The 27485-nt window shown below is 55.4% G+C and overlaps 1 protein-coding gene across 8 annotated transcripts in view; it reads left to right on the forward strand.

Moving 5' to 3' along the window:
• Positions 1-225: 225 nt before the first annotated feature.
• The window catches only part of FOXP4 (forkhead box P4), a 51284-nt gene continuing 24024 nt past the window's right edge, over positions 226-27485 (forward strand). For 7 of the 8 annotated variants that reach the window (XM_037052392.1, XM_037052434.1, XM_037052418.1 and 4 more), the window contains exons 1-2: positions 226-312; positions 17475-17700. In XM_037052392.1, the coding sequence (XP_036908287.1) occupies positions 17491-17700 (210 nt within the window). In that variant the 5' untranslated portion in view covers positions 226-312; positions 17475-17490. Of the gene's footprint in view, positions 313-8423; positions 8445-17474; positions 17701-27485 lie in introns of those variants that run through there. The other variant, XM_037052399.1, reaches the window with a different exon arrangement.

A 27485-nucleotide genomic window follows, 5' to 3' on the forward strand; every position in this document is an offset into this window, starting at 1 on the left:
CCAGGGCTGGGCCGGGGGCGGGGACGCCGGGGTCCCGGAGCCCGGCGCCGGAGCGAGCGAACCAGCGTCGCGGGAGGACCGGGAAGGAGGAGAACAGCCGGAGCTAGCCGAGCTGCCCACAAAGTGCGATGCCCCGGCGGGGCTAGGGCGCGCGGCGGCCGGCGCGGCGCGGAGGGAGGACGCCCCGGAGCTGTGCGGCGCGGAGGGGCAGCCCCTGCGGGCGGCGGCGGGCCCGGGCTGCGACCCGAGCGAGCCCCATGCCCCGCGCGGGCTGACGGGCCGGAGCCCGCACCGAGCGGCCGGGCCGGACAGGTAGGTGGCGGGCCGAGCCCGGGGACGCGGGGTGGGGGCTGGGCCGGCGACCAGACCAACTCCCGAGCTCGCGCACTCGCTCGCCCGCTCGCTGGCTTACTTTGTGTTTGCAAACTGCCCGCCGGAGCCACGCCGGGAGGAGCCGGGCCCAGGCCGGCACACTTTGTTCCAGCCACGGCCGGCTGCTGCGCCCTGACCCGGCGCAGGCGCGACACCCCGAGCGGGGCCCTCGCGGCCCCAAGCTGCGTTGGGAACAGGTGGGGGCTCCGGCGCGGCGGCGGCGGGCTGGGGTGGGGGCAGCCGGAGGTCGGCCGGGGTGGGGGCTGGAAAGGCTACGGCGGCCCGCCCTTCCCCAAGAATCCGGGCCCCGCCCCCTCCGGGTCCGACCGCTGGGAACGGGGTGTAAGGGGGCGCGACACCCCCGCCCGCCCGCCCCGAGTCAGACAAAGAGTACTTCCCGATGCGGACTTTCCTGAGCTGGGGAGGGAAATGGGGAAGTGAGGTTCTCCAGCCCTCGTCTGTCTAGGACTCCCCAAGACTCGCCAAGGCAGATGGGGGGGTCGCGGCCGGGACAGCCGCGTCGCCTCGGGTGCGGAGGGGGACTCATTTTGTCGAGGTCGCACCTGGAAGGCTCCGGGGCCAGCTCTTCCCCCATCCCTCGGTCAGCTCGGATATAGAGCGGAAAACTTCTTTGGGGACTTGAGAGCGTCTGGAACCCGCCCGTGTGATTTTGTGCGCTGATGCTGGAGAGGGGGGCACTGACCTGGTCGAGACCTTCCCTCACCCCGTTTGAGAACCCCTGCCTCACCGTGCACGGGGAGGGGGTGTCAGCAGGTTCAGGGCCCCCTGAAAAGTGCCCTGGAGTGACCGAGCGGGACCCTGAGGAGGGAGACTGGGGACTCGGTGTCTTCTGCGGCCGAGCCCCGACAGACCCCTCTCTCGGACCCGCGGCCACCCCGCGGCACTGCAGCCCTGCTCTCCCGGTCAACGCCGAACTGACTTGGGCTGAGTCTGGGCAAGGCCTGTGGCACTAGAAGGTGGGGCGACTTGGGGTCCTCACCTCCCCGTCGAAGGACCTTGTGATTTCGCGGGACGCGGATTCTGAGGCAGCGGCCCCAAGGGCTGCAGATCCCGCCGCTCCAGCTGGAGCGACCTTGTGAACACGCGGGCGCCCCACTCGGGGCTCTCTAGGCTTCGGGGAGAGGGGATGGGGTCGCGGAGACCCTGAGCTCTGGAGCACCCGATTGTTCCCGCTGCACCCCTTCTCGCTCCTAACCCAAGCTTGGCCGATTTCCTCCTTCACCGGGCGCCTGGGATTTAAGGTGTCTGGAGATCACCGCGTGTCTGGCACCCCAGCACAGGGATCCGCTGCAGGTTGTCCTCGGAGCCTGGAGCAGGGTTTGGGGGTGGGGTGGGGTCGGGCGGAGGAGCGAGTCTGAAGCCGCCTTCCTCGCGGTCCTTAAGAAAGCCCGGGAGCATTTTGGCCAACGCGGGTTTTTACTTGGGACTTCTGCGTATTCATACGCTGTTTTAAAACCCCCGCCCGGATTGTCCCCTTTGAACTGCGTTGAGTCTGGAATTGAGGATCAGGGGAGTGAAGCTTGAGGGGCAGCTGGGAATGGAGCCCGAGGCTGGGCCCGGTGCCCCCTTCTCCCGCACAGAAGGAAGGAGCAGCAGGGCGGGCTGTACGGCCTGCAGCCTGGGGAGGGTATAAATAGTCCCATCAAACCCAATAATGGAGACCACCACGCTGACAATTTGAACCCAGAAACTCACTTTCCTTGGAGAATGAGGACTAAACCTTAAGGGTGCTGAGCATTTCAAGCCCTTGATGTTCCTGGTGAGCCAGTGGGTGGGTGTAGGGGCCCCCAAAGGGCAGAAAGCTGGGCTGTTCCACACCCCCACCCCCTCCCCCCGGGGAAAGGGGAACCCCTTGCCTCAAACAGCCCCTGCCCCAGACAAACCCTGCCTAACCCCAACCATGCCAGGAAGGGGAAGTCTGCAGGCTTGGGGGGTTTTTGTTTGTTTTTTTGTTTTGTTTTGTTTTGTTTTAAACTTGAGAAACTTTGTCATGTCCGGGTTCTGAGGCTCTTTGTCACCTGGCAGACTGGAGGGAGGGCCGGGGACTGGGAGCACCTGGACAGCCTGCTTGTTCTGCTCGGCAGATCTAAGCCTCAGAAAAGAGAGCTGTGCCTTGAGGGGCTCCCCATCTGGTGTCACTACCACCTTCGTCAGTGGGGCAAGGTGTCATGGAGAGGAAGTGGCACTGTGGGTGCCCTCTCTCCTGCACACCCTGGGTCTCGCCAAGGTCTGAACCTGAACCTCTTCCGCTGGACCCCTCAATCACCACTGTACCCTGACCCCTACTCCCACCCCCACACTCAGTTGTGGGAGGCCATGGGAACCTTCCCTCATGGCACTGAGCGTCGGGCCCCTGGGTGGGGTTTTCTGTCCTTCTTGCAGTCCTGGGCAGGTTTCCCAGGAGTTACGGAGTTGGGGAACCCCTGAGCCCCGGGGAGAGAAAGGCCTGACAGCAGTGCTGGGGAATGCTAGGGCAGGGGCAGGTTGGGCCCGACTTGCAAAAGGACCTACCCCTGTTTCCTTTCTTTCTTTCTTCCTTTTTTTCCTGTGGAGGTGCCCTTCTTACACCTACACACCCCTACCCCACCCCCTTTTCACTGCCTTTGGCCAGAAACTTCCTTTCTGGCTGCTGGCAGGTAGGTCCCTTCTTGCCAGGAATGTGCATATCCTGCTGGGCCCCTACTCCAAACACACCTCTTCCTTAGTGGGGAGGAAAGCAGGGGGGTTAGGGGGTGCTTTCTTTGATCCAGTAATTCCCCAAATGTTTGCTGAGTCCCTACTCTGTCTGGGCAGGTACCAGGCTGGGCACTGGAGTGCCCAAGCAGCGGAGGCTGGGGCCTGCTCTCTGGACCTCACGTGTCAGGTGGGAGAGACATCGGGTAGCGAGAGGGTGGTGAGAGTGGGGTGTCTGTTTTAGAAGGGAGGTTCGAGGTGCCAGGGGAGGGAAGGGTTCTCTCCCTGAGAAGACTTCCCTGCCGTGCCACACCTAGAGCTGCACCCTCTTTACTGACATCCTGACCCATCGCCGCCTACTGTCTCGGTGGTTTTCCAGTCTCTCTGCTGAAATGCAAGCCCTTCCACCCGTATCCCAAGCAGGCACAATGCCTTTACTTTTCTAATGGCCTGAATTGCAAAATAATCATTCCTTCCATCCAAGGATCTCCGCATGGTTTTCCTTCAGGATCTGAGGACTCCCCTGGCTTCCCAGACCAAGGCAAGGCAGGGGCCGTTTGTCACAGGGTTCCAAGGCTCCATTGGCCGGAATGCCTTCCTCCCACTTGGTTCCAGAACTCGAACCCAGGGCAAGGAACTCAGGCCTCCCCAGGGCAGAGCATGGGTCAGAGTGGAAAAGGCTTAGGATCTTGCCAGTAGTGATGGGACTTTGGGCAACTTAATTAAGCTCTTGTAACCTCAAGTTTTCTGTGTACATAAAGTAGGGCAATAATACCTGCTTAGAGCCTGTTTGGGCGTCGAATGGGAGCGCACATGTAAAGCACAGTGCCTGGCACCTGGTAGTGCTGACCAACGGATGGCTTTTATTGTCAGTCCCAGCACCACCAGGCCGCACGATGGCCTGAATGCTGGCCATGCTCGAGCATTGTCCTCCATTTTATGGAGTGAGAGGACAGACCCCAGAGAGGAGGTGCAGCTTGACTGTGGCTGCACAGAGCAGGGGCCGAAACAGTGGCACCTCTGAGTTCCAGTGCAACCAGTAGGGCTTGAGCCTCTGCTGGGGGTGGGGGCAGAAAACAGGGTATGGGAGGACCTCCCAACCCCCCCCCCACACACACACACACAAGCTCAGGTATGGGCCACCCCTCTGCCCATGACCCTGGAACGTGCAGTTGTCCCCTCTCTCCCAGCCCTCCTAAGGTCCTCATGGAGACAAAAATGGGAGGGATAGTTCCCCAGAACCCAGAGGAGGAAAAATGGCTGGCAGCACCCCCTCTGCAAAAAGAGAGGCTTCTGTGGTTTGAAATCGTAGCTTCACAGCCTCATGGAATACAAGCCTGGCAGCCAGTCTCAGACCAATTTGGTACCTATCCTGGATGGATCATCTCAAAAGAGCTTAAGAAACTTCCCCTGAGCCTGAAGTTGCTGGCTCTTTCAGCACGGCCTTCTGGACTCTCTATGTAAAGGAAAATGCACACCTTCCTGCCTGCTGCCAGCCCCCCACGCGGAGTCGCAGCAGGACACTTCCTCACTCCCAGCCTTGCGGCCTGCCCTGCTGTGGCAGTGAGTGGACAGTGCCGGCCGGGCCCCACCCGGAGCCTGCACTTGGGGCACACCTGGGCCCGAAGAGCTCTCGACACAGAAGGTGCACGTGTGGATAGGCCTTAGGTCTCGGGCCTGGCCAAGGGTGCCCTCCCTCCCCTCGTATGGTCTGCCTTCCCTGGGCTGTCCCTTGCCCGGTTGGGCCTTGCACCTTTCTTCTGGCCAGCCCTGGTGAAAGCCACTCACCCTCTCACCCCAATCCCAGCAGCTCTGCCCCTCTCCCCAAGCCCCATCCTCTGTCCTGCTGGCGCATCCTAGGCTGGCACCTGAGGGTGAGCGGGGCCGCGGGCACAGGTTTTCTCTCCTGCCTGGAGTTTCTGACCACACCTGCACTACCCTGCAAAGGCAGGTAGGGGTGGGAGGGCATGAGATGGTGGGTTTTCCTCCAGCAGGAACAGAGTGGAATGTGTAGAATAGTGGTGTTCTGGCGTTTGCTCAAAATAGGCAGGGCGAACTGGCAAAGGTTACCCAGAATTCCCACACAGTGAAGGCGGGACAAGTGATGGCCACTCAGAATGGAGACAGAGACCCCTCTTCATTCCACAAACACTGTGAGGCTTAGTGTGTGCTGTGAGGGTCTGGGTGAAGAGGTTTATGAGGGGGTAGCTTGGCTTGCAACTTGGAGAACCAGAAGTGGAGCGAGTGCCCAGCACGAATCTTTTGGAGACTGGAGGCGCTCTGTGGTCCTGATATTCCCCAGCCGCAAAAGGATGCCTACACTGGCCCCTGGACAGCCCTCAGGAAGTCTGGGCTGTGTGAAAAGACACTGGCAGGTGGGCAGGTGAGGGGACTTGTGCTTGTTTCCTCGTTCAGGTTCCCCAGCTGAGCCTGCACTTCCTGGAGACATAGGCCTAAAGAAGTTAGTCCAAGAGAGGGTAGTGATATATTTCCTTTCCTTCGGGGGTTCCTTAGGCAAATGTGCATCTGCACCCTGGAAGGAAAGGGCGATTGAGGCTGGGAAAAAATGCTGGGAGAAATGGGAGTGTTGAGACTTGCAGGAGATGGAGAGAGTGGCGGCTGTTGGGAGTGTTTGGGGAGCAAGTGCTAAGCGTGGAGACCTCCCTGGCTTCCAGAGGCTTGCGCATCTCTAGATGGGCATCAGAAGATTGGTCGGCTGTGGGCGAGGGGGTGGGGGGGCTGCAGAGTCGTCCATGCTGAAGAATCCCTTCTTTAGGAAGCTTCCGGGGAGAGCCAGGGCGCCCGGTTCTCACCCAGCTGAGCGCACTCACTGGCGTTTCCCTGCGCCTCTGTGAGCGCGTTGTTGCGATTGGCAGCACGCTCCTAGCTCTCCCACACCTGAGCCCACTGCCTCCCACCGTAGAATGCCTGGTGAGGACCAACCCTGCCCAGTGCCTGGGGCTCCAGGGATCGCCGGAGGAGGGGAGACTCGGACTGCCGGGCCTCTGCTTTTTAGCCACATGGAGGGTCCTCCACGCCGTATGCTGCCCTTCTCGCGCCCGGGGATGACTTCCATGGTCTGGGTTTCTGGTCTGGGACTCACTGTTGAGGGGCACAGTATGCGCGCCGTACCAACTTCCTCATTCCTTCTGCACCCTTAGGCATGGCAGTCTCTTCTCTCGGCCTCATTTTTCCTAACTGTACAATCGGCGAGGGAGCCGTGGGGAGTCCCCTCCCTGGCCTCCCCTGCCCGAAGCCGAGTGTTGGGCTTCTGGTAAGAAGAGAACCGGAGGTCTCAGCGCACTTTCCCTTTGTTCCGCTGCATCCCCCTGTGTCCTGAGCCCTCAGCCTCCCGTCTGTCCCGAAAGGGGCACGGGGTGGACCACTCCACGGCCCTGGCAAGTCCCGTCCTTCCCAATTAGGCAGCACATCCTGATTAAAGGGGTGCAATCTGACCCCTCCCGCCCGATCCCCATCGAAGAGATTTCCCTTCATCAGAATCTCACATCCTCCAGAAATTAATTTGATGCCTCTCGTTATCAATTAATTGAATCTCGTGGAGGGAGAGAGCTCGGCCAGGCAGCTCAGCTGGGCCCTTGTGTGCTGCTGCTCGGCCCTCCCCCTCACACCGGGATACCCTCGGCCCTCCCCGCTTCTCTTTTTCTGCCTTGCTTTTAATTCCATGTATTTTCTAACAAAACCGCTGCTGTGGGCCCCTTTGCTCAGTTGGTTGGGATGGAGACCCGTGGGCTGGGCACTGCCTTCCATCCACCCTTTCTAAGCTGTGGAGGGCCCCCTTCCTTTCCCCTGGGCCCTTGTTTGATCTGCCTTAAATCAACAAAACCTCACCCTTTGGGAATTTGGCCCTGACCCTGACCCTGTGTGCTGTAGGGGCTGCTGGTGAGGAACTTGGAGAACAGAACTGGGGGCAGCAGGTCTGGGGACACACTCCCTCACACACACACACCCTAGTTGGGGAAAGGGGACACTGAAGGACAAGGCTAGCGGCCTGTGAGCCATCAGGATTTTTGTGAAAGCTTTACCTTTTTTAGAAGAGGCATTTAGGAGCTGCTGCCCCTGCTGGGGCTAATCTGTTAAATGTGTTGCATATCTAAATGGGGGAGGGCTGTGCTGGTGTGTGGTGCCTACCTCCTAGCTACCTACCTGCCAGGTCAGGCATCTGCAGAAACAAGCCCTCAGTATTTCCAGGACACTTGGAAGCCTGGACGCTGCCTCCTGCATGAAGGTGGAAGGTTCTAGAAGACATTCCAGTGTGGGAGGAGATTGTAGCAGGTACAGAGTAGAACTAGGTGGTCACCAGAGCCTGAATGAGGAACTGGGCTTTGCCAGTTCACATACTTCCTTGTTCCCAAAGTAACATTTATTACTACCATTTGACAGGTGAGGGACCCAAGCCCAAGGAGGTGATGTAACTGGTCCAGGGTCACACAGCTAACGAACCTGCCCCTGTGGAATGCTTGACAGAAGGGCTGAGGTCGCAAACTGGCCGACCTCACCCCTTACGAGATTTGTTGGCCCACACAAAGTTCATTACGTGGTAAATTCACACAAATATCCCCCCTTGGTTCCTTTTTAAAAGCCCTCACACCGTCGGCACTGAGTCCACACTTCTGTGTGGTTAAGGATAGACCGGGATCCAGTGCCGCCCACTTCTCGCTCGGCTTCCTGGGTGACCAGCCTGGTCCTGGGGGCATTTTGGCTACAACTCTGTTGTGGAGATGTCACCTGTTATCTGTGGGGTTTGTACGAGAGCTCCGAGAGGACCTTTAAGGACATCCCCTGACCCAAATCTAATTCTCACACAGCTTCTTCAGAATGGATGGCGGTCTCTAATTGTTTTTCCTTCTTTCTACCACGGAGAGAATTATGGAGTCTTGTGTCTCGAGGGGCCTGTTCCAAGCTGAAAGTAGCTCACCCCTGCCCAGGGGAGCCCCTCTCGCCTGCCCCAAACTTACATACATTTTGTTGGGGATGGGGGAGAATGTCTTCTAAGAATAGATTCGCCAGTGCCAGTTGGGACTAGGGAAGAACGAGGTAGAAGTCACCCTTCCAGGAATCCTCTTGGAACAGGGAGGGAGATGTGGGGAAGGGTACTGAAGCCTGCAGATTCAGATGTGGATGTGCTTTGGATTCCCCTAAGTTGGTGCCCAAGATCCCTGTGAGAGCCAGGCCTACACATCATTTCAGAGACAAAGGGCCAGGGCATGTCCAGGCTGGGTAGAACAGCCAGGGCCCCAGAGAGGGCCAGTCCCAGTGATCTGGCCCAGGCTGGCTGGAGGCCCTCCTCTGCCCACAGGAGCCCCCTGGTGCCCACGGCTCTAGCAGAACCAGGCTCCAGATGGCCACTCAGGCCACGGGTGAGTAACCCCCATCCCTTAACCAGCAGTGCCCCCCCCCCCACAAAAAAAGACGTCACTATTTAATTAGCCATCTCAGATTAACCAAACTTGGCATTCGGCTCCTCTTGCCCTCATCTTTCCCAGCTCCGAATCAATGGCTTTGATATGCTAATTAGGGAGTAATTTAATTTCAAAAGGCCGCAATTAACAAGGGTGTTGTGGACATGCTGTAGTTAAGCGGAGTAATCTAATTTGCATTAGTAACAAGCAGGGACTAATTAGAAGCTTAATTAGACACTTAGATGGCTCTTATGTTTACTTTCTTAATGAGATGGAGTGGGATCTTTGGTTCTTTTTTTTTCTTATTGTTAATTTTTCCTTTTGGTCATTGTACTAGGAAGGAGTATTGAGGGAGGCCACCTTGCTAGGGCCTGCTGGGAACATTTTGGGGCTGGAGCCAGGGATAAGAGAACTGAGGGATGGTGGTGGTGGCCATTCAGATTCCAGGGAAATGCCAGAGTGACCACCCTCGGGGCTGCACCGGATCTGAGGGGCGGTGTTGGGAGGAGAGCGCTTGCTTGGTAGTCAGAAGAGCCTGGGTTTCAGTTTGGCTCAGCCTCTTAGCAGCCAGGTGGCCTTGTCAAGACATCTTCAAAATGTGGTTTCTTCATCTGTCAAAGCGAGTGCCAGGTTGTGCGGAGAAGAGAGGAGGGAACAGGGAAAGGCCCATCCGGGACTCTGTGAGTGGAATGGTCACTATCAGGAATAAAATGTATTCACAAGTTGTATGCCCAGGCTTCACTTCCTCATGACTCAATTCAGAAGTCACCTCCTACAGGAAGCCTTCCCCAGAGCACTCCCATTTCCTCTAGGCACCCACTGCCCCCAGTGTCTACTTAACATAACATTTGTAAAGTTCATACGTTCTGTAGAGCAGAGGTTCTCGACCTTGGCTGCACTTGAAGTTTAGAATACTTGGAAAAGCCTTTTAAATTATCCACTCCTGGATCCCACTCCCCAGAGAGTCCAACTTAAATGAGCCAGGGTGGAGCCTGAGTATGGGTATTTTTGTTAATGCTGTGTTTGGCAGTGTGTCTCTTTCTTCACCAAACTGTAAGTCCCTTCAAAGCAAGGGCTGTATTTCATTCACCTGTAGGTGCCCCCAACCCCAGGACTCCGTATCAGTTGCAGGCAAAGGCCCACCACCCAGCCATGTGCCTTGTAAACTCGTCCGCATCGGACAGGGTCTGTAGTGTTGGGTTTCGAATGCCTTCTGCAGGGTCTGAGGATCTTCCGGAGAAGAAGAGAATGGAGGTAAATCTCTAAAAAGCTGAGTGGTTTGGATGTGGCCCATTACTGAAGGGAGGGCAAAATTGTTACAAGTGTATGACATCAATTAGGGAATAAATGTATCAGGAGCCTTAAAATATGCAGTTCTGCCTTTCAAATACAGGTGCTCTGTAAATAGTCAGAAATGTGTGGTGTCTTCTGTTCGCGCAAGGGTGTTTATCGCAGAAACATACTGAAAAAGCAGGTGACAGTCAGGATGCCCAACACTAGGGAATGGGCTGAGCAAATTCTGGGACGCGCAGCCCATCTGAGCAACTATGTGGCCACTAAAAACTGTTGCTTAAAATATTTGATGTCATGTGGAAATGGTTATGATAGTAAGTGGTGAGTGGAAAAATGGGAAAATTCAAACCATGTACAGATTATGACCCCAGTTTCACTTTTTAATGTTTATATGTTTATGTGTTTATGTGCCAAAAGTAAAAGATGCCAGTGGGCTGGCTGGAAGGGGCGGTCCGCTGGGCTGGCTCCCTGGGTGGTAGAATTATGGGTACTAGTTATTTTTCTTTGTTTTTTTTTTTCCTTCAAAAATTTCTACCAAGATGGCTCTTATTTTTATGATAGAAAATAGTTATTTGCAACTTGGGAGAGAACCTGGAACGGACAGCACAGGATGGGGGCCCACCTTCCAAATCCAGCATGTTGCAGCCTTTTGGAGAGGCTGTCCTCACCCTGCCACGTCCACTAAGCATTTCAGGCCTGAAGTTTTAGGGTAAGAAGAGGCCTTAGATGGTTTCTAGAGTCGGGGCAGGCAACTCCTAGGGTGTCGTTTAGAGAGAATGTCAGGCAGAAGTGAGTGTAGAAAGAAACCTGGGGTGCTAGCGAGCCTCCTACCCACACAAAGGACTAAGCTTCTGGAACTCAGGGAGCCCCATCTGCTGAGAGAGAGACACGCTGGCCTACTCAGAGAGCCAAGTTGTCACGTGGCTTATGACCCTGCCCTAGGTCAGGGTCCCACTTTGAGCTGTAGGGACATTCTAACCCTTGGGCCCTGCTTTGCTTTCCTGGAATGCTGAACCAAGGGCTGGGGTCAGTTTTTAAGCCACAGCCCACTCAGAGTTGGGTTGTAGCAGGATCTTCTATGCCGCCATAATTGTAGTTACTACCCTTTCCTGAGCACCTTCACACAGTGTATTTTCTTTTCTTTTTTTTTTAAAGATTTTATTTACGTATCTTTAGAGGGGAAGGGAAGGAGAGAGGGAGCGAAATATCAATGTATGGTTGCCTTTCATGCATTCCCTGCCGGGAATTAGCCTGCAACCCAGGCATGTGCCTTGACTGGGAATCGAACCACGATCCTTTGGTTCGCAGGCCCGCGCTCAATCCTCTGAGCTACACCAGCCAGGGCTCACAGTGTATTTTCTTTGATAGCACTGCACCCCTGAAAGGAAGGTTTATTGGTATCAGCCCCATATGACAAATAAGGAACCCAAGGTTCAGACTGGTGACCTTACTGCTCAGTGCTCTCATTACAGAGGTTATAAGAGACCAGAGAAGGCTCAGCAGGTAGAATGGCAAATAAGTGGCTGGCCAGGGAAGGCCAAGGCCAAGGGAGGCTGCTGCCCAAGCCCTCCTCTTACCTGGCAGCATGAAGTCAGTGGGCTTTTGGCTCCTGAGCTGAACTGGAGGGTTGGGGGTGGGGGAAGATCCCTGGGCCTTTGGACGACAGATTGGGAAGCATCCTTCAGTCACTTGTAACACCAGTGCGTATTAGTCTGAAAAGACCTCTGCTTTATATCTCTTGACACAAGTAAGATCTGATCTCAGGATTGCTAGAAAGGAAGGAAAAGAGAAAACATGTGGTGGATCCATGCTCTGTTCTGTGTGACGCCCACATACATGCACAGGACAACTCTCTCAAACTGCTGACCTCTTGTGAGGAAGGGGTGTTTACATACGCGATTTCCCCTGCATTCAGTGGGCACTGTGCTGGCACCTTCTTCCCCTCCGGCACCTTCTTCCCCTCCGTTTCTGCGCGTGAACGTTCTTTCCTCAAAAAGGAGGCCTGCCGTGCTCCCCTCCGTTTAAGTTAGAGAGCCCTGTTTATTCTCTGTAATCACATTTGATAGAATTTATCTTATTTGAGCTTACTTATCACCTCCCCCGCCCCCATGGGAACATAAGCTCCAGGAGAGCAGAGTCTGTGTTCTGTGCAGGTCTGCATACAGAGCCTGGCATGCTGTAGGTGCTTAATTGTTGAACCAGTGAATGAATGAAGGGTCATTGCTGGTGAAATACGCTTCTGGCCAGACACTGGAGGAGAGAGAAGAATGACTTTGTTCATGGCCCAAACTCTGCTAGTGACTAAACTTTCAAGAAGACAAATGCCAGATTTACTCAGAAAAAAATAAAGAGGAGTGGGACTAGGACCTACATCATTACCAGCTGCCCTCAAAGCATTTAGGACACTACTGCACGGGCTTCTTTGACTTTTGTAAGCCGGCACAGGACAGGGGTCACATTTCCGTTTCCTGCAGATAGATCCTCGGGGCTTGGCATGCTCAGGCACTCAATCCATGTTCACTGAGGGAGTGGCCTTGGAGGTGGATCACCTGGTTTTAGCCACCAGGAAGCTCATAATGCAAGTCAGTGTCATCATTGGAGCCCTAGCTCTTTATGCATGGGACAAGCAGCATCAGCATCACCTGAGAATGTTTTAGAAATGACAGTTCTCAGGCCCACTTCAGAGCTATTGAATCAGAAACCCCAGGCCCGGGGCCCAGCAGTCTGTGTTTTAACAAGCCCTCCAACGTGATTCTGTGCGCTCAAGTTTGACATCTTCTAGCTTAAGGTTTTGGTCCATTTATTCTCCCTACCACCCCATGATATTTTAAGAATCTTAATCTGTCTTTTATGGCAGTCTGCTGCACAATCTTTTTTGGAATTTGACAGGGGTATACATTATAAATAGCTACATCTAGTCCAATTTTCCCCCAATATCCACAGGAGAAAAGGGGGGGGGGTACCTTGGTCCAAGTCACACAGCAAGTTGGTGATAAAGCTAGGGCTGGGTGCCAGATTTGCTAAATAACTTTTAGTCTCAGGCTTTCAGCTAGTTCCACAGCTAGATTGTAGCTTTCGGGAGGGCTGGAAACATTGTCTCCTTAGTTCAACTCAAACCACCACCGTTACCAGCTACAGGCTACCTATATTCACACCCTCACTCTCCATGCTTCCCAAAGAGCTAGGAATGCGCCCCCTCCAGCTGCGCGCACACACGTGCGCGCCCTCTAGACTGGCGCCCAGGGAGCACGCTGAGGGTTGCCCCGCCCCTTCCTTCCCTCCCCCGCTCGCGGGTAAACTCCGGGCATCCATCAGTCTGTTAATTGCACTAATTAGAGATCGCGGAGGTGTTAATTGGAAAACCCTGGTATTGTGCCTGTTTGGGGAAGAAAACGTCAATAAAAATTAATTGATGAGTTGGCAGGGCGGGCGGTGCGGGTTCGTGGCGAGGCGCAGGGTGTCGTGGCAAATGTTAAGGCTCAGATTAAGCGATTTTTAATTAAAAAGCTATGGTAATTAATACTCTTACACCATATGGGCCCGCGGAAAAGGCACAAAGGTTTCTCCGCGGGTAGGGCGCCCCATCCTTCTTCCCATCTTCCAGAAGCACCCTAGCCTTTGGGTCCTCCCTTTGGTCCCCTGGTAAGTAGAACTCGTCACTTCCGGCCAGGGAGAGACGAGGCGGACCCAGACGAGTTCGGCGGAGTCCCTTAACTGCGCGCCTGCCCGCCGGGGTTCTTAGAAGGGCCAGAAGCCTCTGGGGAAGTGGGAGCCCCCAGCGGCCCACAGACTCCCCCAGGGCGGAAGAGGCGGCTGCGGCTTTGACCCAGCTTCCTTCCCTCCGAAGGCCGGGGTGTCTGCAGGAGCTTCAGGGCCTGGCCCAAGGCTCTGAGATGCCCTGGCTCCCGAACCCTGAGAGATGGGAAACTAGGACCTACCTATGAGTGGGACCAGAGCCCCAGACAGAAATCCTAGATAACCTAAAATAACTTTACGGCAGTTGCTCCCCTGCTGCCCCAAAACGTAGGAGAGGGGTCTGGGAAGGCTGAGGTGGGGGGGGTGAGGGCCTGAATTTATTGAATCCTAAAAAGACCTTCTAACCTCCCACCCCAGTATGTGCTGAACAAAAAAAAAAAATAGAACTACCCAGTAACTTGGGTAAAGGGCTGTGATTTGCCCAAGGTCCCACAGCTGGCCCTTGAAACCAGGTGGTCTGACTCCCGGGTCTTCTGTGGGTGTCCAGCTGCTCTCTGCTGAGGAAATGGGTGACTGGGGGAGGGGCATATGGAGTGAGGCGGAGGGAGTTCTGCCCCGCCCACCAGTATCTAAGCGGGGAGCTCAAGTCTCCATTGGATGGAGCCCCATTGGCTTCTTCCAGCCACTAGAACACTGGCTTCATATCCACATGTTGGACCAGGGACTTTTATTCCTGGAGCTTCCAAGTCAGAAGTCACTTCTCAAGCCCACTTCTGGATGTAGAGATGGGGAAGTTGAGGCCCAGAGAAGGAGGAAGGCAAAATATTCACAGCTGGTTGTGGCTGAGCTCAGGCTGCCTTCTCCTAGCCAGGGTCCAGGTTCTCATGGACACTGGCTTCCTCCACTACACCCCACACCCTTGCAGTTACAGGGCACTGATATCAAGGCCCACATCCAGCATCCCACCCCATCCCAACCCTAGCTGGCTGGGCCCCAGGCACCCGGAGGCTGCTTACCCACAGTGCAGGGAGCACCCCAGTGCTGTTGCCAACACCCTGTGGAGAGGTGAGCAGGATGCACGAAGCTACTGGTGTGCTCATCCTCAGAGGGCAGGTGTCCCAGGGCAGAGGTGAGGGTTCAGAGACCCCCTGGGAACACCAGCCCTGAAGGTTTCAGTGGGTATTGGTGGGCCTGCAGGAGGAGCATGGAAGGAGGTGATGTTCTCAGGAGGGGGCAGAGTGTGCCACTCGGCCATTTGTACACCCTGCGGAAATGACTTTTCAAATGCATATAATCTCAAGCATGCAAATGAGAGGCTTGCTTCACCCTGTTTAATATGAATGATCAGCTCTTGAATAGCTATTATTACACGCCACATCACGGCAATTACGTTGTTCAATGGGTGTCGCTATGTACCCCCCAATAAAAAAAACAGAAAAGAAAGGGACACCTCTGTGTTCTTTTTCTTCCTTTTTTCCAAACTTGCTGTCTGATCTACAATTTTATGCTGTGTGTGTGGAGGGGGGGAGTGAGTGTGAGCGTGTGTGAGTGTGAGTGTTGGAAGTGTGGGGGGGGGGCTCATTCTTACTCAGGAAAGTAACTGCTGGATTCTCCTTCCTTTCTCCTGTGCACACACACCCCTGAGGCTTTGGTCTTTGTCCCCGGGGGCCCAGGAGTTCTCAGATCTCAGAGAAGCTAGACTTGGAATCAGGGCAGGCAGCTGCTCTCCACCCCCAGCAGGGCCAGTGTTGGGGGAGAGGGAGAGCAAGAGCAGAGTGGGCTCCTGCTGTCTCCCCACCCCCCTCATGTAGCTGGGGCCCAGGCTGGAGTGGGGGAAGGTGCTGTGTGAGCTGCTGGGAGGGATCAGGGTGGGTGGTTGGGGGAAGGGGGGCCGGAGCTGGGGCCAGAGCCCTGTGCTCTGGTGGGTGGAGGATGGCGCCCACCCCATCCATCATTTGGCAGCCACTGGCCCTCTGGCTGACATGGCCATTAAGGCTTGAGACTGAGCGCTCAATCTCTTCCAAACCATCGCCCCCAACCTCACCCTTTCCCTCGCCCCTGGCCAAGCTCCTCAGAACCCAGGAGTAGGAATGGCATTTGGCTGGGGGGCCAGAGTGAGTCACAAGAAAAATGTACACGTGTGGGACGTTCCAGCAGCACAGGTTCACAGAGGAAGCCACACAGATCCACGGGGACAGAGAGACCTAGCGTCACAGAGGGAGAAGGGCCGTCAAGCAATGATGTGGCACACATGTGAGCTGGTGGGCTCCCTGTCTGTCCCATCCCCCAATACTCTCACTTCAACTGGTTGTGCTCCAAGCAGGGAGCAAACAGACCCAGTAGAGGGAGGGGAAAAGAGTTCTCCCAGAGGTGCAAGGAGAGAATTTGGAGGTAGAGTGCTCTTGGGAGCTGCCACTCTGGGAGGGAACTAGGAACAATCTCTTCTAGCACTTTCTCTAATCTGCTACTTGCAAGGCCATCAGGTGCCTTTTGGGTCAAGGAGACCCTGTGGTTGTGGGGTCTGCTTAAAAGGAATCAGGAAGGGAGGGAAACACTGGCTGGTTTCCACAGCCCCAGGTAGCCACTTGGTTGTTGAGATCTCTCACCTTTGACCTCTGAGTTTCAGGGTCTGTACTCTCACAAATAGGGCCCGTGAAAAGGGGTTGATTGGAGCTTCCTCTGCTATGTGGTTTGTATGTGTTGTCTTATTTACGCCTTACAGGACTCCAGGAGGCTGGGATCTATTTACTTCCACAGACAAGGAAACTGGGTTTTAGGGAGTTTAAGACATGCGTTGCAGATGAGTGGTGGTTACCAGCTGTGTCCTGTTTCACTGAAATCCTTAGACCTCTCAAGGAGCTTTGGGGGATAGTCGGAGACCTCCCAGACTTTGAGAGCAGCCCTGCGAGCTAAAGTCCGCCCCCCATCACACACTGTGTGTACAAGCCCCTGAAATAGTGGGACCTTCATAAGTTGTAGAAAGAAGCTCAGGCCTCCTCCTCCTCCTCCCTACTACCCTTGACACTCCCAAATGTGCCCTCTGTCTTCCTGGGGTTGTTTCTACTACTTCTTGTGGGGCAGTTGGGGTGGGAGGAGGAGGGTATAGGATTCAGGCCTTGACTCCTTGCCTCCATAAATCCCCAAACTCTGGACCCTCAGCTTCCCCATCTGTCAAGTCAGGATGCTGGTAACTCTCACAGTTCCTGTGATGAGGAATCTTTGTCCCTGTAGAGACAAAACAGTACTGAGTGTCTACTTTGGGCCAGACCCTAGCCTGCAGCCCTAGAATGGATGGTCAGAGAAGGGGGACCACAGCTGATGTCACTCCACAGCCCTGCCACGCTGAATCTGGCTCCCAGTAGCTGCTGGACAAGTGGCAGCCATTCTTGCTATGGGACAAACATTGATTGGGGCGTCTGTGCCTTGGGAGTTCCTGCCCCGGGGGAACTCCCCACCTAGGAGAACAAACACGAAGGCCAATACAGGTGTTCTACCAATGGATGCGGGGTGGGGGGTGAGGGAGGAGGCCACAGCTGTGTAGTGAGTCCCACTGAATAGATCATCTGCTTTTAAGTCCTTCAGCACCCCTGCCCCTCTCCTCCCCTGGGCTCTCAAGCCTTGGCCTGGATGGAGAGGCTCAAACAGGTTTTGGGGAGGGGGAGCATAGGAATTGCTTCCCCCTTGCTCTGCAGAAGTCTTCCGGAAGTCCAGTCAAGGAAAAGTCCAGGGTGGGGGTGCACCTTCAGTCTGGAGCTGCCTCTCACTGGGGCCTGGGGGAGCATGACGCTGGGAGAGGCTGCCCCCCAGGAGGAGCCCCAGAAGTAGCCCCCAAGAAGTTGAAGAGGAGGAGGGCATGCCCCAGGACCGGGTGGGGACGTTAGGTGGTGGTGTTGGGGAGGGTTTGTTGAGGGGCATCAGTTGCTACCCTGGGTAGAACCCGCCCTGCCCGTCTATTTTGGAGCCTCAGCCCCTCCCCCCATGTCTCTCCTCCCCCTCCAGGTCCCGCTAGAGCGACATGATGGTGGAATCCGCCTCGGAGACAATCAGGTCAGCTCCGTCTGGTCAGAACGGTGTGGGCAGCCTCTCCGGGCAGGCCGATGGCAGCGGCAGCGGGGCCGGGGCTGCGGGCACTGCTGGAGGCGGTGCGGGCAGGGACGCAGCGGCGGGAGCAGACAGCAACGGCGAGATGAGCCCTGCGGATCTGCTGCACTTCCAGCAGCAACAGGTAGGAGCTGGCGCCCCTCTTTGGGGGAGGGGCGCACGGGCCTCTTCTCACTCCATTCTGGCCACTTGGAGCCCCTGCTCAGGGCGAAGCAGCTTCACTTGAACAGTCCTGGGAAGGTCCAGCCTCCAGGGACTTCTCTGAGCCCTCCCATTCTGGTAGCCCCCTTAACCCAGGGGCAGAGCTGCACTTTCAGGAGAAAGAAGTGGGACTCTGGGTCCTGAGATCATGGAGCTTAGAACAGTCTCAGAAACGGCCCACCAGCACAGACAGACTGGGGAAGCAGTCCTGAGGGTGTGCATGTCGAGTGGGCAGGCACCTGGGCTCTCCTCCTGCCTACTGGCTAAGTTAATGGGGTGGGGAAAGATCCTCATTTTAGAAGTATGTTCATTGGGGAGAGGAGGTGAGCTGTGCACATGGTGGGTATCTCCACTTTATTTGTATTGTAAAACGTCCCCATCCCCAACCCCATCTCTGCCTGGGCCCCTGACCCAAGCTGTGCAGAGATTAAACTTCCAGCCACCAGGGGCCAAAGCAGCTGGGAAAAGGCCAAGAATCAGAGGCAAAGCCAGGCCTCCATTTTTAGGGCTCAGACTGGGAACCGCTGTCTGCATCCACTTTCTCTCTTCCCCTCCATCGTTCCCACCCTGAACTGCAGAGTTCAGGAGTTCAAAACCAGCTTTTTCGCAGATCAAGAGGCCCTAGGGTGGGGAGCCTGGTTGGGCGATGACAGAACAGGGGCCCCAGGTCCCAGCCCCACCCGGGAGACAGGGAGAATCGTGCCTGACGAGTTCGGGAGAACCGGCCCAGCCAGCCTGGCCTTGAGCGTCTGTTTCTTTTATTTGACTCCCTGCTGGTGGAATCACTGCTGGTAGCACTGGCCCTTGGGGGCTCTGCCAGAAATGAGGAAAACTCAGGTCCTGCCTGCCCCTGCCATCCGTGCCCCCACCCCTGCCTCGTGTGCAGAGATGAGTGTACTTAGCCCTCAGGTTGTCTCCCAGGGTCACTGTGGGGCTCCTCCCCTACACCAGCGCCCCTGAGGGGCCCTTTCCCACCACATTCCTTGGAGCCTGAGGTCAGACTGCAAGCAGCATGGTCGGGAGCTGGCTGGCCAGCACTCACACAGGAAAGGAACATCCCTGAGTTGGGTTCTGGCCTGCCCCTTAGTGTGACCTTGGCTGAGTACTGGGCCTCCCTGAGCCTTGGCCTTCTTATTGCCTTAAGTACAGGGTTGTTAGGGTCAGGTGCAGTTTGGGTATGAAACACGTATACACATGGGCTGTGGATATGAACAGAGCTAAGGGCTTTAAAAATCACTTCCTCTTACAAGCAGCGAAAGCTTGAGCGGAAAGGGGCCATCTCTTTTCCTCAGGGAGATGGTCCTCGGGAGTTTTCTGGCATCTCTCAAGCCTTCCTGAGCAGGACCTCGGGGAGAGACGCACAGCATCTGTGCCATCTACTGGGGACAGAAGGTCAAAGGGCAAAATTCTACCCCTTATCAAAATAATAACAAACCACACCCCGCCAGAAGGCTCCAAGGCCACCCATTTTGTATGGCCAGCTTCCCCTCCCACACTTCTGTGCAGGCAGAGCAGTGAAATGTTTCGAGTGGGGGGTGGGCAGGGAAAATACCAAAACTGGAGATGTCTTTTAAAAGTTCAAGTGAAGAGTGAGCAGATATCTGGGTGACTGGGGAGATGCGCGGGTGGCAGGGGAGGCAGAACTGCCTGTACTGATCAGGTTTCTCCGTTCTGCGCCGCACACATGCGTGTTTTACCGTCTGTGTTCCACGTTCCAGTTACTCCTGTTTGTTTTGGGGAATATCCCAAAGTCCTGGAAAATCCTGTATCTGTTTCACAAATAAACTGGGTGGAGATGTGGAGGCAGGCAGAGGGCTGTTTTATCCATTCGGGCTCACTATGGGCGTAGTGCCCGGGGCCAAGGAAAATATTTGAGACTTAAAAAAAGGTTTTGTTGGCTCCAAACTATGAAAAGAGCCCTGCAAAATTAAAAATACAAAATTTTCAATTAAAATGACATCAGTCTGGAGGCCATCCTTCCACCCCCCCAATATACAAGTGAGGTTTTGGGGAGGCTTCAGGGGTAACACTTCCTGCCCCTCCCTCCCCGCCCCCCAACAAATGTTCCGGACTGTTTGCGAGCTAATACAACTGTAGGAAACAGAGCCTGGTCTGATGGGTTCCTTCTCCCCCTCAACCCCAACCAGGAAGACCTTCAAGGACAAACAGACAAAACACCTTGTGCCCGTGGATGCTTTGGTCTTTTACATACATTGCGTCATTTAACTGTCTAGGAGTTTGATTACTCCCATTTCACGGATGAGGGGGTGTCCGGGGGTGGCTCTGACTTGGCCAGGTGACATGGCAAAGCTAGACCTCAGATCCTAGTGCAGGGCTCAGCACAGCCTCCTTTCTGCTCCTGCCACTCACACAGTCCCCTTTAGGAAATGGAGGGAGCAGGGCCTGCAACATAGTAGGTGCTAAATAAATGTCTGTTGATGCGTGACTGAGGGCCCGCCGTTCCCAACCTAAAAGGGCTCCGAAGACAGACAAACAGCAGCAACACTGTCACCAACACTGTCAACCACCCTGAATAGCCACCCCAGGGGAAGGAGATTGGGGGTGGGGTCTGTGGCTGCACACAGGGGCCCTCCCCCTCTGTCCTTCTGTCTTTTGGTCCCTGTCCCTCTGCTTTGGGTAAACAAACCCTGGAAATGCAAGCTTGGCCTGTGGGAGTAATGAGTTGACAGAGGAGAGAGAGATAAACAGGGCGAGTCAGAAGTCAGACTGGTGACAGGACTTTAGGCCGAAACAAACAGTGCTCAAGAGGGCGGCCACGTCACTTTGGAACAGGAGCAGGCGCCTGTTTCCATGCAACAGCAGGCTGGAGCTTGTTTAAACAGAGGCTGGGGCGGGGTTGGGGGTACCTCGCTTGGCTGCCAGGCCCCTCGGTGGAGAAAGGGTCCCTAGCTGACTGCCCCGTTGGGATAATCAACGCCCCAGCTTCCTGCTCCCTCCTCCTAACACCCTTATTGGGGCTGGGTTGTGAGAGGACCAGCAGGAGGGAGGGCCTTAGCCGCACCCCTCCTAGTTCTGTAATGCCCCCCCCCCCCCCCCCCCCCCCGCTGGTTTACTCTGCCTCCCAGCCACGCACGCCAAGTCCGCTCTCCCTGGTCTTTCACGAAGTCTCAAATCTCACCCTGTCACGGAGAATACCCCATGAAAAACGAGTGGGGACTGTGGTAGGCCTTGGCACACGGATTCGTCAGCAGACACACATCGAAGCTCAGTTTGCACCAGGGACTAGGTTGGCCAGCTGGAGTTGGGGATTCTCCAGCTGCTGTTGAAGGGTACCCCACGCCCCACAGTCACACCAGCTGCCCAGCAGTCCCCTTCCTTCACCAGGGCAAAGCCCTTCCTCCTCGCCTTCCCCCCATAGTTCCCCTCTGATGGCTTTTTTCTTTGAAGGTTGTTGCCCTTGCCTTTTATTTTAATCTGATTTCATCTGTATGAAAATGGCCCCAGTGTTTGGGGGTTTCCTCAGGGACTGCACAAGCACCCATTGGGCTCTGTTAGGGGCACTGAGAGCTGGGAGAAGTGTGTGCCAGCCTCTCGGAGGTGGAGGGCCTGCAGAGGTCTTGAGGGCCAGACTGGGCGCTCTGGCCACGGAGAGCTGGACTTGGGGCTGGGAGGGCTCAGCGGGCCCAGTGGGGACGGCAGAGCCACTGGCTGGCTGGGCTGCTGCACTGAAAGGCGTCCTGGGCCTCCAGAGCCTCACTCCTATTGTCCTCAGGTTGTGCGGGTGACAGGTCAGCGAGGGTCACAGGGGGGTTGCCTAGCCCCTGAGAACTCCCACTGCAGTTGCTGTGGCAACCGGGGCCAAATCCCACCCTGTGCACATCCTGTGAGAAGATTCAAAAGGGTTAGGGTGGGGGGCAATGGGGGGCGTCTGCACTTTAATGGGCTTTTAGCTCACCCCCCCTCCAAAGAGTTCGGGGTGGTTTAGGGAACTGGGCGAGGTGGGAAAGAAGAATGGAAAGATTTTTGTTTTCCTCCTCCATCTGGCTCTCCTCTGCCCAAGCTATTTAGGGGGATGGGGTGGAAGGGGAGGCTTCAGGGGTGAATTAGCACCCCCTGGCTCCCCCACCTCACACACACAATCTACAGTTATCTTTAGTTTTAGATCTGGGGCCCACATTTTCAGTCTGTGGGACTCCCTCCTCATGCCCCAGATTCTGCTCTTTCAAATGTAGTCCTGTACCTTCTATCCTTTTCTTTCCTTCCCACAGATTGTGCCCCTTCCCCAGGAGGTGCTGGGGGCCTGGTGGGAACGTGGGGCCAGGCTCCCCAGAGGGGAGACTTGGCAGTGCGGCTCCCCCTGCAGCTGAGGTGGGGGCGCTGAGAAAGGTTCCTGCCTGCCCGGCCTGAGAATGGGGGTCAGGGGAGTGGGGGCGCTGAGCTGTGAGAGGGCCAGTAGGAGGGAGGGCCAGTAGGAGGGAGGGCCTTAGCCACCCCCCCTTTACTCTGCCTCTCAGTCCAAGGAAGAGGGAAGTCTCCCCAGGAGGGAGCTTCAGGAATAGGGCAGGGGGAGGTAGAAGAGAGGGCCCAAGGCTGGGAGAGGGGTCCCCAGGCCTCTGCTTTTTGGGGAGCAGAAAGTAATCAGCCCACTCTACCAGCAGCCTTCCCCTTTGATAGGAAATTTTAAGACCTCTGAGTTTTCTCTCCTCTCTAAGCCCCCTTTTATGCCAGAGATTTTGTCCTTCCTGATCAGGGGTCTGGGGACTCGGGGAAGGGAGGGTTGGATGTTTCCTCTTCCGAGGGAGAGGGATTGAAGTGGGAGGGCCGCACCCCAGGGCCCCAGGGTAAGTCGGCTCGTCCTAGGGGAGCACCTTTGTTCTGAGGAGGGACTCGCCTGCCCCAGCAACCCCACTCTGAACCCTACCTCTGCAGAAGCGGCCAGGGCGAGGCTGGGTCCACGGTGGCACTGCACCCAGGTCTCCTCAAGACCCACTTCCTGTGAGCCCGTAGATAGGGCCACCCATCTGGGAGGTAGAGAGCAGCCAGGGGGGTGGGGGGCGACATAGGGGAGTGCAGGGATGTACCTCACCACCATTGCCCTCAATGTTCCAGTGTCTTCTGACACCCAGACTCAGTGACTCTGGACACCCCAAACTCACAGGCCTGGCCTCTCCCAGCACCCCTCCCCGACCCAGGTGGTCTTGGCCCCAGGGGTCTGGGCCAAGTCCCACCTGGCGCCCTGGGCACTGAGCCCACAGGGTCCTAGAGCAGCGGCCATGGGGGTCTCTCTGAGGCGAGCCTTTTCGTTCTTAGTGTTGTTGGGCTCATCGGTCCATTCCAGTGATTTTCAACCTTTTTCAGCTCGTGGCACACCTAATCTAATTACTAAAAGTCTGCAGTACACCAAAAAATATATTAAATTTTTTGCTGATCTAACAAAAAATAGGTATAATTTTATTCACACCAGATGGCTGTTGTTGCGTTGGCCGTTGTCATTTATTTATTTGACAGTCTAAGGGGAAGGAGATCAGTGCCCCTGACTGAATACTCAGGTATTGCATGTTTAAAAATTCCTGTGGCACACCAGTGTGCCGCGCACGTGGTTGAAAGTCACCCGTCTCTCCACTTGAAGCAGGCAGAGGCCAGTTCCTTGCAGGGAGGAGGCCCTGCCTGGCAGGGAGGGGCCCTGAAATCAGGCGGTGCACCCAGGCCGTGCGTCTCCCACCACGTGGGCCGGTCTGTATCTGCGAGTTGCTGGTTTTCATTTTAATGGTTCTAATTTGAGAATGCACCGATGTCATTTTTATGAGGTTGGTGTAAAAAAAATTTACAGCCTTTTCCAAAAAGCTTTTTTCCCCCAAGGGAAAAAGGTGTAGAATCACTTCAGGGGTTTTATGGTCTCCACTCCCCACCCTGTTTGCCCCTCCTCTGTGTAATTTCATTTTTATGTCTCTTTGCTGGAGGACAAAGCCTGGCAGGTGGAGCACCTGGATCTCCCACAGTCAGTGCCCTTCGTGGTTGGGACCACTGACCTCTGACCTTTCTCCCTGTGCCCCTTCCCTCTACTCTGGTTCCCTCTACCCTTTCTTCCCTGGTGGGTAGAGAAATGTTTTTTTGTGTGTGTAATTCAAATCAGCAAGTGATTATTAGGCACCTACTGTTTATCATCTGCAGGTTAGGAAATTTTACCACTTCCTTTTAATTTCTTATATTTGCTGCTTAAAATCCTGCAGAAATTTTTCCTCAAGTATAGCATGAAATAAACCATTGTCCCTGAATAATCTGGCCCCTGCTCACCTTTGGGTCTTTCTCTCACCACTCAGCCTAGCCACACTGACCGTGCAGGAGGTGCCTCCAAGCTTATTCCACCCCAGGGCTCTTGCACCAGCTCTTTCCTCCGCTGTGCACTCTCTCTCCTGGAAGAGTTGCCTCCTCTTTCTCTCAGAGAGGCCTTCACTGGCCGGACACCCCACACAGCCAGCCAGCTAGCCTCTGTGGAACGCTTGCCATCTGACAGCTTGCTTGCCTCTGTTTTAGTGTGTGTCTCACCCCACAAGAGCATGAGCCTCATTACAGCAAATACACTGAGTCGGCGGGGTCTAGGACCAGACCAGTGCCCTGCGGGGTCTCAGAGGTACTTGCCCGATTACTGATAAATGAAGAGAAAGTCATACTGTGGCTCAGGGAGTACGGGCAATGGGCTTTCCTGGGTGTGCTCTTCAGCGTTGGGATGGGACAAGGCCCCCAAACACCTTCCTAGTGCTCCTGCCCCTAAATCTAGCGAGCACCCAGTTGAAGTTATCAAGACAGTTTAGGTCGATTGATTGATTGATTGACTGACTTAAGAGAGGGAGGAAGAGAATAAGGGAAAGAAACATCAACGTGTGAGAGATATGTGGTTGCCTGTTGCATGTCCCTGCCCCACACCCCCAATCAGGGACCTGGCCCACAGCCCAGGCGTGTGTCCTGACTGAGAATTGAACCTTTAGTTTCTCAGGCTGGCACTCAGTCCACGGAGCCACACCAGCCAGGGCTTGACGGTTTAGATCCCAGTTTTGCCCAAGTTAGCTGGGTGCAGACAAAAGGAGTTTGGAGTGTCTCTATTTTGGCTTCCCGTCACCACAATCCAAATGAGACCAGAATCTGCTAGGGGGTCCATCCCTTTTGTCGAGCTCCTGCCTGGAGAGCCCCGTGTCAGACCCAGGGGACTTGGGGTCTGTTTCTGCCACCACGTGACTTTGGGCATGTCACTGCCCCTCTGGACACCCATTGCATCATATGTAAAGTGAACTACATCAGTGCTTTGTAAACCTTTTTGCTTGAGAACCACAGTGAGAGATCCATTTTACTTGGAGTTCTGGCACATACAGTGACATGAAACAGTCCTAATGCTCACCTAGTAACTCTAAGTTTTAAAAAATATCTGTATGTATATTTTTTCCTATTGTTTGGCCCACTAAATTGATCATGGCCCACCATTGGGTCGTGACCAGCAGTTGGGAACACACGACACTGGCTTCCCTCTAACACTTCAGTTCACCAGGCCGTGGTCTGTGTGGTTCTGCTTCTCCATTTGCAGAGCCCAGTCCTTCAAGCTGGTCTCCCTAAGCACCAACCACATCCCTGCCCTCCATGTCCACGTCCTTACACGGAGTAAAACTAGGGCCCCAGCACGGAGCTGGACTCGTTCAGCCTAGTAAACAGCCCTGACCCTGGCTTCCATGGAGAGGGTGCCTGTCCTTCCCCCCTGAATCCTCAGAGGCAGAAATGAGGGGGTGGTCTCCTGCTGGAGATGATGGACCCTCCTGTCTCAAGACTTGTTTTTATTTTCATGGCAGCTCCCTGTTGCCCTCAAAGCTCTAGCTTGATTCCCCTCCATCCTAGCGGCCCTCCCTGGATGCCATCCGTCATAAGCCATTTGTTCCTAATTGTGGAGATCCTGCTAATGACTTCTGAACGGCGATGGTCGGGGGGAGGAGAGTTAAGCTTCATTAGCAAGAGACCGAGACCAAGTTCTCAGGCTTGAGAGGGACTGGAGGGTGGGTGTAGGCTGGAAGAGGGTTGGGTTAGCAAGTCCTTCTGGGTGGTAAGGGGCAAATGACTGGGAGCTGCCTGGGAAGGCAAGACCTAAATTGAGTGACAATAGTTAGTGTCCATTCAGGACCCTCTTGGTGCCAGGCACTGTGCTGAGTATTCCATGTACATTGTCTCATACACTCCTCACAACAACTCTGTGCGCTAACCACAGGGCTATTTCTGTTTTGCAGAGGAAGAAACTGGGGCTAAGGAGGTCAAGACTTACCCAAGGGCATACAGTGTGTGGTAGGGCCAGGATCTGGGTCTAGATCTCTGACCAGGGTCCATCCACTGAGTAGACCCATCCTGCCTCCCTTAGAGGAGAACCAGGCCTTACTTTCAAAACCACAGAGCTGGGCGTTTGGTTTCCACTCCAATGGGGTGGAGGGAGGAGAAAAAGGACGTTTAAGAAGCCAGATGGCTCCCAGTTTCTGCCTTGAGCCCCCTCTTCCTCCCTCCCAGGTTTTCCGTAATGTCTTTTCCCTTGTGTGGGGTTCTAAGTGGCTTTGCCCTCACCCAAGACTATGTTTGGGTGTCTGGCCCCCAGGGAAGGGGAACTGAGCCCACCTTTCTCCTAGAGATTCCTTTCTTGGTCTTCTCTCCCTCAACCAGCTTCACCTCCCCTTCACCCAGACATCTGAAACACCAGGCTGGCTGGAGGAGGGGCCAGAGTCACAGGCCTCACCAGCCTGCCCAGAACACCACAGTGGCCCCTCTGGGGTGAGTGGGGCTGGGCACCCAGAGGTGTTTGGATTCTACCTCCTGGCTCTCAGACCTTTGGCTTCATATTCCTTACCTGTGCAGTGGAGACACTGGTACCTGCCCTGCCCAGCTCAGGGTTGTGAATCTTCAGCTAAATGTTTGTAGAAGTGCTTTGAAAACCGCCAGGCCCTCTCCAGATGCTAGCTCCCAAACTGTGTTAGCCCGTGCCTGCCTCCCACGCTCAGCCAGGACTGACTTCTCCAGTGTCTGCTGTGTGCTGGTATCTGGGGATCACAGACACATTTGACACCCTGTGTTTCAAGGAAGGTACAACCCAGTGGGCATCATCAGAGAAAGTGGGTCTGGATCTGTCAGGCTGGGGGTGGGGCTTCATTTCCCTCATCCCTGGGAGGCAGGCTGTCCAGGGAGCTATTGGACCCAGCACCAGCAGCCAGTGGAGGCGGACACGGACTCTGTGCATCAGAGTGGTGGACCTGACTTGGTGAGGCTTGGCGAAATTTCAGTCCTACATGACCTGTTGGGTGACCATCTGAGGGAGGCCCCCGGGTGGAGGTGGGAAGGGCAGTGAGGGCAGTGGCAGGAGCAGAGAACAGAGTGGCACTGAGCTGCTGGTGACGTGCCCAGGCAATCCAAGGAGGGCAGCTTGGGTCCTGAGCCCAGGGCCTGCCCATTTCCCTGCCCCTGGCACCTGCAGGGTGATTTCTGGGTGGTACCCAAAACACCCTAAATTGGGTCAGGGCAAATCACACAGAATTACCTGTGCAGTTCATCATCGCCTAACCATCTGCACGCACTGGGCCTGTGTGTGACTGGCGGCCAGGAACACGGGCGAGCGAAGGAAAGAAGGGATGGATGAGTGAAGTGCCAGGGGTGTAGACCCTTTGGGCCCCTGGCAGCCTCTCCCACTGCTGCCCCCAGACACTGTGCTGAGTATTCCATGTACATTGTCTC

This window comes from Sturnira hondurensis, unplaced genomic scaffold, assembly GCF_014824575.4.
Source record: "Sturnira hondurensis isolate 20B ecotype Veracruz unplaced genomic scaffold, ASM1482457v3 Scaffold0000880, whole genome shotgun sequence".
In the NCBI taxonomy this organism is placed as follows: Eukaryota; Metazoa; Chordata; class Mammalia; order Chiroptera; family Phyllostomidae; genus Sturnira; species Sturnira hondurensis.